Source organism: Pseudochaenichthys georgianus, chromosome 5 (assembly GCF_902827115.2).
Source record: "Pseudochaenichthys georgianus chromosome 5, fPseGeo1.2, whole genome shotgun sequence".
Classification (NCBI taxonomy): Eukaryota; Metazoa; Chordata; class Actinopteri; order Perciformes; family Channichthyidae; genus Pseudochaenichthys; species Pseudochaenichthys georgianus.
This window is the reverse complement of record NC_047507.1, coordinates 7,944,916-7,956,143: the sequence shown is the minus strand read 5'-3', so window position 1 is coordinate 7,956,143 and position 11,228 is coordinate 7,944,916. Positions and strand designations below refer to the sequence as shown.

General features: G+C 45.8%; 1 protein-coding gene across 2 annotated transcripts in view; it reads right to left on the bottom strand.

Annotated features, from left to right (window-relative positions):
* cdh4 (cadherin 4, type 1, R-cadherin (retinal)) overlaps nt 1-11,228 on the bottom strand; it is a 227,031-nt gene that overhangs the window by 28,735 nt on the left and 187,068 nt on the right. For both annotated transcript variants that reach the window (XM_034082081.2, XM_034082082.2), the window contains exon 8: nt 2,770-2,942. In XM_034082081.2, coding sequence (XP_033937972.1) covers nt 2,770-2,942 — 173 coding nt within the window. The remainder of the gene's footprint in view (nt 1-2,769; nt 2,943-11,228) is intronic.

Here is an 11,228-nt window from a genome sequence, read left to right as displayed (position 1 = left end):
GGGACGGGGTGTGTGTGGTGACGGGGTGTGTGTGGTGACGGGGTGTGTGTGGTGACGGGGTGTGTGTGGTGACGGGGTGTGTGTGGTGACGGGGTGTGTGTGTGGTGGTGGGGTGTGTGTGGTGACAGTGTGTGTGGTGGGTTGGCAAACACATCGTCAGTGGATGAGACAAAAGACGGCACTGAAGAGAAAGCTCCCCTCGTCAGCAGAGGTGCGGGACTCGAGAGGCCATTACACCGGCCCTCTTCACACTAAGTAATCCTCTCATTGGTACACAACACGAGAACAGTCCAATGGAAAGTATGCATTTGTTTCTGTGTATTCTGGTTTGGTTTATATTTCAGGCCGGGTGCTGCTGAGAGTTATCAGTAGTTGTGAGGCACTCTGGAAGTAGCAGGTTCCGATGTTATAGATCTTTGCATCCAGCTAATGAATAAAAACATTTATCAGATTCTCTGAGGATTTGACAAATACTTTGTAAAAAAGTTCATTTAGATATTTATTTGACTCACAATTAGATATGTTTTGGTGAAATGATGAGCAGCTCCGATAAAGGCTTTCCAACTAAGACTTTGAAAGCTGCCCCCCCCACGCCGGACTGATTTGAGGGACTGTTTCTGGAGACGCACGCTGCTGGGAAACACTCAGCGCTGTGGGTTAGCGCAACCCGTCACACACAGCACGGCCATCGCTATCCTGGTGGCTCGTTGGACATTTGCTCATTATTATATTCTCTTTATCCTTTTATTATAAAAACTGTAACCAAGATAAATGTAGCTAGGACGCTGAAATGAGCGAGAGGTCGCGGCATCATATATTTTCACATCACAAGCCACTTGTTAGACGCTTTTATCCAAAGCGACTCACACACTCAACACTGTGGGCAATCCCCACAGGAGCACTTGGGGGGAAGTGTCTCAGGGACACAACGACATGCTGACTGCAGTGGGGTTTGAACTAGGGGTGGGCGATATGACGATATATATCGTCGTGCCGATATTAGGTCTCCACGATATGCTTTTTCAGAGATATCGTATCTATCGTGATAAAAAAATAAAAAAAATAAACTGATGTGAAAGACATGCTCTGAAGCCGTCTTGTCAGGATAGTATTGCACTTCATTTATTGTCTTGGTCGATTCTGTTGGCTTATACTTTATTTGCGTGCATATGAAACGCTAACCATTCCCATTGAGACCATTAAAACTGTCATTTGAACGGCGATCAAGCCTGAAGCCACAGAGACGGCCCCCTGTCCGGCTAGGGTTAGGGTCAGCCAACACTCTCACTCCCTAAGCGTCCAGGAGCGACGTTTGGTCAGTGTCCGTGGCGTGCAGTTGTGACGCTCCGAGGCTCCTTCAGCGTCATAAAGGGAAGCAAATAGCTTCCAACTGATTGCAATGTATTCCCATCTGCGTCGGGATTTGACGCTCATGGAAGCACGGCATTCGTTTGTTTCGGCTGCCCTTAAAGGCGATGTGAGCGTCCATTCCCATTGGATAACGGAGAATTGTACACCCGGAAGTAAGTACTCCCCTTACTGCCGATTGATTTGACAGTGATATCTGCACTACTCATCGACTAAAAGACACCAGAGTATCCTTTAATTACTCAACATTGATTGGTTTAAATTGTGTGCAATGCTTTTTTTGATGTGTATTGATGTTCACTGCTCGTGCTACCTCAGAAAGTTCATTTGTATACTGAGAAACTGTATCAAAATGTTGAATTGTTCATTCAGGGATTCATTTCTGAAATAAAACCAGCTTGAAATGCTATTTTGGAGTTAGTGGCTAGTTTTTTTTTTTATTATTGGTGTTTTGTCGTATGTTTTATCCTATGTATTACCTGCTGCCGTTTTATGCCTTTTATTCTACATTTTATAGTTGTATTGTGAATTGTGTCCTGTGTCCTGTAAAGCACTTTGTACATCCGTGTTGAGAAGGGTGCTAGATAAATAAAGTTTTACTTACTTACTTACTTGTACTGTTAAGTAACTTGAAAAATAACCATAATAACCGACATGAACAAATATCGTGATATATATCGTCTATCGTGATACTGCTTGAAAAATATCGTGATAATATATTTTTCAATATCGCCCACCCCTAGTTTGAACCTGTGACCCCCTGATCCGAACACCAACCCACTGCACCACACGCCTCCCTTATAAAACACAAATTGTGGTCTGAACCCGAAGGTACAATATCTTTAGGATTTTCACTGAGGTGTCTGCAGTTGGCCTTGGGTGACATGTTTTGTAAAATGGATGTGAATAGCCGATGCAACAAATCTTTAGTCTATTGTTTGTCCAAAACAGTTCTGTCAGGCTAAGAGCAGCACCTGACGGGCAGCATCTCTCTATTTCTAGCACTGTCGGCTATAACCCTCCAACACGGCAGCTCCAGTAACATCGCCCGTGAGTCCTACCCACAGCTCGCATGGGGTCAGAGTCCGTGTCCCTGCCTTCATGTAATGGCTTGGAAGCAGCTAGCCTCACTCTGTTCAGAGGTACAACTGCATCGCATAGCCTACTCATTTGTCTCTCTCCTTATTTCCTGCCTCGATGGCATTACATCCCATAAGACCAATAGGCAGTACATTTAATTGTAGTGGCAGTTGCTGCGTGAGTACCAGAAGCTTCAACTTGCGCTGGAGGGTTTAACCCCTGGATGTATGAACCGCACCGCTGAGTCACTCGACAGTCTCTTATGGCCGGGTGAACAGAAGATTAAATGGTGGGAGTCACAGGCACACAGCTGACACTGACCTCTCTGTCCAGGCCGGCTGCCACGGTTACTATGTCTCCAGTCTCACTGTTGATGGTGAACATGTTGGGGATGGGGCTGTGGGGGGTCTGCGAGAGGATGCGGTAGCGCACCATGCCGTTAGCGGTGGTCGAGTCGTCCGAGTCCGTGGCTGTCGCCTGCATCACAGACGAGCCTGCGGAGAGAAAGGTAGTGTGTGAGAATTATCTGGAGGACGTACATCGCTGCACTAAAGGAGGTCAAACCAGGAACAAGACAAGACCACCAGTGGGAGGCATTCATTAAAATACAAAGATGTGCTTTTCAAGGTCCTTCGCACACAGAGATTTAGAAAAATAAATATGGCAAATGTCTTCCAGTAATGCATTTGTGGGAAATATCAAAGAGAAGTATAAGAGCTCTAAGGAAACCTAGAAGGACAACAAACCCACTTATAAACTCGAAAGTCAATCAGACTTTGCAAATTGCTGTGACATTCTCTCTTTGTCGGCGAGCAACTTTTAGAGTCAGGGCTATTACAGAGCCGAGAACAAAAACACAAACAAAACCTGTTAAATAAGCCGCTATTTTAAGCTTTGCTGCCATCTGTGTACTTAGTCTCCACCTCTGCAGAGTCCATTTAGTAACGAGCAGCGCTGGTCCTTTTGCCATTTCCACCATCCATTATTTCAGCCTTCACCGTGGCTGCCCTTAATGCTCCGATGCTCTCTGCCTATTTGTCTTAGAATCACGGATACACACTGCCATCGAGGGCAGACAGCACAACGACGGCGAGCAGTGTGTGTGTGTGTGTGTGTGTATATGTGTGTGTTTACTTGCAGGTGCCTGTGTGTATCTGTATGCGGGTGCGTGTGTGAGTCTTCGCGGCACGTATTGGGGTGAGAGGCTCTGTGTCACCGCATCTTCTCCGAGCAGAATTATTGATTTGCACGAGTTTGTCAGCCGGGCTCACAAATTCGCCGGGCAATTAGGAGCACTTTGTGTGAGGAAAGGGAGAGATCACCTCGCATCCCTCGCAGGGTTCTGTGAAAATGTCACTTTCCATCAGGCAGCCATTTACAGGCTGCGGCTGCAGACAGAAAACACTGTCAGCTTGCAGGGGAAGAGACGGCTGGAGCTACAATGAGAAGCTATGCAAGTAGAGATGAACTTAAAAGACAGCAGCGGGCAACGTAGGGCTGAAGTTTAAAAAGCCTACAGGGAAACAGAGAAAGGGAGAGAGTGGTAATTATAACGCCTACATTTTAATACATTTCTGGATGGTTTTCTGTTAAAGGGCACCAAAAAGCACCTCAGCAGCTGATGCACGAGCACGGTGGTTACCTCTGTAGGCACGACATGGGTGGTGGGTGCCATGCTGAGCGGGCACAAAGCCAACAATGTCCAATTATCCCTTCAAAAGCAGTCACACACTTCCCTCACACATTACAGCTTGTATGTGTACAGCAAAAACAAGTGTGCTTCATAAATGTAAAGCGGGAGCGCCGCTGGACTCGCATGTGGCGTTCCCCCGTGGGTCAGAGCAGTTCCAGGTGTCTCTATTCCCGTGACGGTGTCTAGGTGGCACCATCATTCCTGTGACAGCCTGTATGGACAGGATAATTGTCGCCTCAAATTCCATTTCAAACGTCATTAAGTTTCAAAGCAGGATTTGTCACTTTGTCCAGAAAGGGAAAGAGACGAGTCCGGGGGAACGACGGGACGAAAGAAATAACAATTATGTCTATTCCACCGGGGACAGCGTCAATATATAATCAACCCTTCCAGTCCCGTAGGGGGGGAGAGGACGTGATGCTGGATCGCATGTCAGCGCTGCCACCTTTCATTCCAGAGAGGAGGATTCAGCGATATGGTGATCGTGTGCTTTTGGAAAGAGGGGAGGCCATGCCTGAAAGGGTTAATCTGGGAGCCCGTTTAATTCCTCTTTAATTTGAACACTAATTCCAAATCCTAATTGCTTTTTCACCCAAAATCGCTGGAGCTGAACATTTAACTGGTGGCAGGCGCCGCATACTGTTGGCCATTTTGCTCACGTGACACGCGATCACCGGTGAGGTCTATCTGCTGCCGAAACATTAGTCAGCCAGAGTCAACATGCGCCTCCCAATTAAAAGGGAAGACGGAGGAAGAAAGAGGAAGATGGAGAGACCGATAGAGCAGTAACAGGCCGATAGACACACAGATGAAAAGATAGGAAGCAGAGGAGGAAATTGCAAAGCCGAAAAAAAGAAAAAGTGCGGATGAGAATGGAGGTGAGAGGGTCTATAAAGATTACTAAAAGCAAAAGTACAAGAGGAAGTCAGGGAGCGAGCCGGCAGGGGCTGGACGGTGTAAGAGGATAATAACTCCCATCAGTGGAGGGGAGATAGAGGTTGGAAGAGTGGCCACGGTACAGTAGATAGAGGGTGAGAAGGAGAGGTTGAGAGGTAGGGGAGGAGAGAGAAAAGGTGGTGAATCTTGGGGGAAGGGATGAAGGGGAGACACAGGTGTTCACACAAGAGCCTCTAGTTGAGCCCACTACTCCCAGAGGACTCGAGGACACGGTCAAACCATTAAAAAGCCACTGTGAAGAGGGTCAGGAAAAGGCTGCATTCATAAGTGTAGCAAAGGCAAGATTACATCAAAACGAAAGCCATGACTGAGGGTCTCCTCCTCTTCCTGAAGGGACCAGGGTCCGAAGCAACTGCCAGTGTAAAGGGCAACGAGCTGCACAGGACTCTGGTCTGTCCCACAGGAAGGTAATAGACCAACTACTGTGGGTGGGACGACTTATTTCTGATGTCAACGGGTCCGATTTCAGTCCATTGTTGGCAGTCGGAGCTCAAAAGACAATTATCTTGGTTGTTGAACCACCTGAAGGAAAGGGGACGAGTAGCTCTGGTTTGATTCTTAAAGTGGGCCCTTCACGAGGGACAACTTCAGTCCTCAACCTGAGAAATCCGTTCAATGTCTTTGGTTGACATGTTCAACACAATGTCGTTAGAGTTATCAGCTTTGACTTGCACTGAGAGAAGTGTAGGATCCAGTATTTGGGGCATGACCCAGAGATTAAAGTTATCGTAACCTCCGCATCATTGAATTCCACTATGCTCAATTAAATCTGCCTTGCAAGTCTGACAGATTATGGAAATCTATTTTGAATTTATAGGAGCACTTTTGGTTAAAAGTCAACCGAAAAATCTCTTAAACTGAAAACCAGAGGCTTTTTCCACATGGACGTCTCGGCTAAAGGTAGAACTTATTGAACAACCTTTCTCTGGGTCCAAGCAGATGTGCACACCTGCACAATCCCAACAATGCAGTATCTTAGCTCAGCATCAAGCAACACCTTTCTCGCCAGAGATTTTTATATATATTTATGTATACATCATAATAAATTATATATATATATAATTGATCAATATGTTCACTTTATTGAAAAAATTATCTTTTTTTTTAAAAGCCTGTATCCGGGGTGATACAACTGAAAGCAGTCCTGATTGGCAGGGAAAGGAATCAACTTTTTCATTAATACCGTGTCCTGATTGGTGGGAAACGGTTCCAGGATATAAGAAAATTGTTTGCCAGGCATTTCACTGTCAAAGAGCCACAAGCGTAAAGTTGACGCGGAAAACCGCCGTTTTAATGAGGAATGGACGGATAAATACGCATCCATCACGCCATCGCTCAATAAGGCTACACCCGTTTGCCTCATCTGCAATGAAACGGTCGCTGTTGTCAGGCGGCATCATATCACAAAGCATGCAACTTTCTCACTTTTTTTGTTCTCGTGCGGGCCGGATGCGAATGTCTGGCGGACCTGATGTGGCCCGCGGGCCGCCAGTTGATGGTCACTGCACTATACTAACAGTCTGATTTAGTATAAGTGCAAATAAAGCAGCAACACAAACGACTCAAACCAAATGAATGTTTGGCTATAAAAGCATGTTCCCACCTTGTTGCAAACAAAGTGATTGATCAGAGGCGCAGAGGAGAACTGGTAGCTCTAACCCGACACCTATAAGTGTGTGGGATTCTCCAGAGTCCGATGCTTTAATGTGGAGGAACACTGAAGATAACTTTGGACCCTGAAAGAAAAGTCCAGAGAAGGACTTTTTTATCTTATTTCACAAATGGTTTTCTGTCCAAACTAAATATCCACTACTGTAGCACTCAACAAAAGGTCAGACGATGTTTGCCAGCGTGCCAAAGGCAAAACACACAGCAAGAGAGAACTCACTGACTACAGACGCTTGTGGAGCCGAGTAGTGAAGGTGATGAGACTTTCTATCTACTTTATAACACGTATAGCTACAGGTACAATGGATTGTGTGTTTGGCATTTGTTGTGCGTGTCACGGACACAGAAGCAGTCCTGTATGCCGAGGTGGTGGTGCTAACCGCCGATGCTCCGTGCCAAAGAAAGCTGCTCATGTGGCCCTGAGGTGTTATCGGGATGAGTTCTGTGATAACAAAGCGGAGTACAGTGAGTAACACATTCGCACAGTCAAGGCTGAATACTGATTGAAACATCTTGGTGCTCTTCCACCTCTGCTCGCCTCCTTCACTCCGGCTTTTTTCTCCCTTGCCAATCCCTAATTACACCCCCAAGCAAGATGGAGAGGGAAAGTATGTTAAACCTCTCAGAAACTGTTAGCAAACTCTTCAGGAGTGCCAGAGAGAGAGAGAGAGAGAGAGAGAGAGAGAGAGAGAGAGAGAGAGAGAGAGCGCCCTTCTCCCCCATGGGAGGGCAGATCAACTCTGAGAGGAGGCACTCAGCTGCTGGTCTTGATCTCGCTCGCTCATTTACGGAGGCCTTTTTGAGAGAGAAAGGGAACAGCTTGCTGTCAGAGTCACAGAGAGGGGGAGGGGAGGACATCACGATGCAGGTGTTCAGACTGCAGCCTCAGACTGGCAGAGCTTTTTGAGGAAGTCACGCCATGCGAGTAAAATGTTATCCGAGGACACAAAAATGCAACGCGAGACTTTCTTATGTCACCTTGGAGAGGCCATTTCATCAACGTTCTGGTTATAACTCTCGAGCCACGGACGGGCGTCGAGTTGAGTACCAACACACCCCGCGTGCACACATCCAACAGGTTTCTCAGGGTAATCCTAAATTACATTGAATCCCATTTACTCTTCATTAAGAGGAGCTGAATGAGATCAGATAGCTGCTTTCGTCATGTGCTGTTTTGTAACGTGTGATTACCTGCACAAACACAATTCTATTAGTCGCCGGTTTATTCGGCGCTGAGCCGGGGGCAGGAAGTGACAAATGGAGCCGTCTCAGCCTGATCCTGGCTGATGGCTTGATGGGATCTCTCCCCGCGTAGCATCTGGTGCTGGCGATAAGTGCTGCTCCCTGTCGGTCTCCCTGTTTGACGGCTCTCACTCAGCGCCAGATGAGAAGATGTGTTGGAGTAATGCTTCGGAGCACCTTTGATATGTGGGTCTGGAGATACAGGAGGTGATAGTGCCGCGGGTTTACACACATCCTCTCTTTACTTTGCATTTAGAAAACGTAAAGGCCAGGGATTTCCATTTAATAACCACGCACGACATGGCTTCCTGCTGTTTTATAAAATAACACATATTTAAAGTATAGATACTTCTTTCGGCGGAGGCAGTTTGGATATGTATGGCCTACATGAAGTTACTAATGGGGTGATGCAGCAGGAGCATTGGCTTCTAGCCAGCAGGACATGCATTAAGATGTATTTACAAGCCTTGGATTAATGTAGGCACTTTCACATTTTCAATACAATACTGGAACTAAGTATATTAGGGACGGGTGGCGCAGTGGTCTGTGCGTTTCATCATCAGATCAAGGGGGCGTCCAGTTCGAAACCCGCTCCCGCCCCACCGCGTCAGGCCGTCGTGTCCTTGGGCACTTCACCCGAGTGTCCACAGTAGATGACCATTATACGTATGATCTGTATGTGTAATGTGTATTTGTAAAGCGCTTTGAGAGTCATTGATAAGCGCTATAATAAATGTAAGGATTATTATTATTATATACTAGTATAAGTTAACAGTAATGTGGTGTTTCCATGAAGATTATTTACCTATTTATTCCATTTTGTTGATAGGTCTGTCTTCACAACATTGAGAACATATGTTTTATAATTGAGTGCCGGTTTTGATTATGGTGAAAAACTTAAAATACGTTTTTTTATTATAATACAATAACATGATAATCGTAAGCTTGTGAAACGTTGTTTGAGCTGAACCTATTTTACGATTGATTTCTCTCCGGACTGAAAGGAATATGCAGTGAATGGTTGCAATACATATTTTTGAACACCATGTGACTCAATGTCTTGTCTTGTATGGTAATACACATTATAATATTCTTTGATGTTTCACCACAGTCTGAACCGGCTGTGGACAGTGGGATATAATTGAGATGTTCCAGCAGCATCTCTGGACACCTTTCCCCGAGCAGCACCTGTCAGCTGCGACAGCTTTCACCACACACCACCTGTCGGCAGGGTGGAGAGAGAGCGTGTCACCGGGAGCGACACCTCAGGGATCTCTACGGTCAACTCTCCATCCCACAGAACCATCAGCAACGAGGAGACTGCTGTAGTCGGTCAGAACAGGGATAGGTGCCACAACTACATGGAACAGCTGCCAATGTGTTCTTCAGGATAAGGTGAAGATTGAAAGAGAGGATACCCAAAGAACATGAGGAATCCACAACCCAAGAAATTATCCCTGCTATCCCTTCCACACACAAAGGATTGGACTCCTTTGTTTACATCCGTAACACAGTGACATCACTATTTAACACTCATGCTTCTATTGGCTCCAACACATTGTCTGTGACATCTCTAACGGTACGTCCACACAGCAGCTTTACACGAAACTTCCACCGCTTCTCTGCCCATTGACTTTGAATGGGGATGACGTCACTTTGCCTCGCTTTTCGCCGAACTGCATTGTGGGGGAGCGAAGCGAAGATTTCCAGGATGTCCAGGATTCCAAAGTTGAGCAATGTTCAACTTTTGAAGCTGAGCTGGAAGCGCCAGCCAATCAAACACGTTTATGCAAATCTGACAGTAGAAGCGTCAGCCAATCAAACACGCAATGTCAGACACGCCCAGCTCCAAGCTTTTCAAGATTTGTGAAAAGCTGCGGTGTGGACGTACCGTTAGCAGTTTAACATGTCATAGTAGAGGCACACAATACAAATATGAACCTGTCCTCTTTAATTTATATATTAATTTTATTGAATCTTAAAATGTATGATTATTTTCCTTGGGGTTTACGATGCAATGTAACAAACGTTCTGGTGTGTTAAGAAAAGTGCGTCCGAATAGTTTACCTAAGTTCTACCTCAAAGTTACTGTTGATATTTGTGAAAGTACATTTTCCTCAAACACATATGGTAAAGTTGGCTGCGTCTCCTAATCCTCGGTGCTGCCGATTATACAAATTAACTTCAGCAAAAGTGTAGCAATTAACTTGAGGTCTAAACTGGGTCCATTATTAGTGAGTAAACGACTTAACTGGCGGAGGACGAATTAAAGATTAAATGGGCCAGAAAAGTATAAAATGTCTCCTTGAACCTACACTGAAGACGAATCGCACTCGTTCTTGTTTTCTTCGACTAAACAGGCAATTAGGCCACCGCCGCTTTCAGCCTTTCCCCCTAATTAGATGCATCAATTCAGAGACCAAAGGAAGCTCCACACACACTATGCTTTTTGACTCTCAACACCTGACATTTTGCATTTGGCAGCGATTGCTTAATAAACAGCAGAGGCATTCGCATTAATTGGAAACACACATTGCCTTATGTTCAAAAGCTAATCTAAATTAAAGACTTTTCTTGTCACATGCTCTCATTTTAAACCAAACGGAGATTATCAGAGTGAAAAACGAAGAAAGTACCGTTTGAACATGTCTGGTTGCCCTCGCTAATTAGGAGCTCTGTATATAGACCCACACACACACACACACACACACACACACACACACACACACACACACACACACACACACACACACACACACACCACACACACACACACACACACACACACCACACACACACACACACACACACACACACACACACACACACACACACACACACACACACACACACACTAAATCCCATACTTGTTCATCCATACACACGCACAACACGCTTTCCTATATTGTTTACACACTCCCCCGAGATTCGACTTTGCAACAGAACAATGTCTGAACGCCGTGAAGACAAACATGGGTCCTCGGGGGTCTGATTGTTAGAACATGAGTTCTTCCAGTCGAGACATGAAAGCTCCTCGTGCGTTCAGCTCTCGTCTCCGGCTCCGCACTGACCGCAGCGCTGTTCTGCGGGAAGGTCTGCATCTCTCCATGCTCCGCAGAATCTGATAACGATGCATCAGGCCGAGATACTGCGACACAAATAGCTCACAAACTCTGAGGCAACCCTGAAACTTCACTGCCCTTTCACAACCTTCAAATGT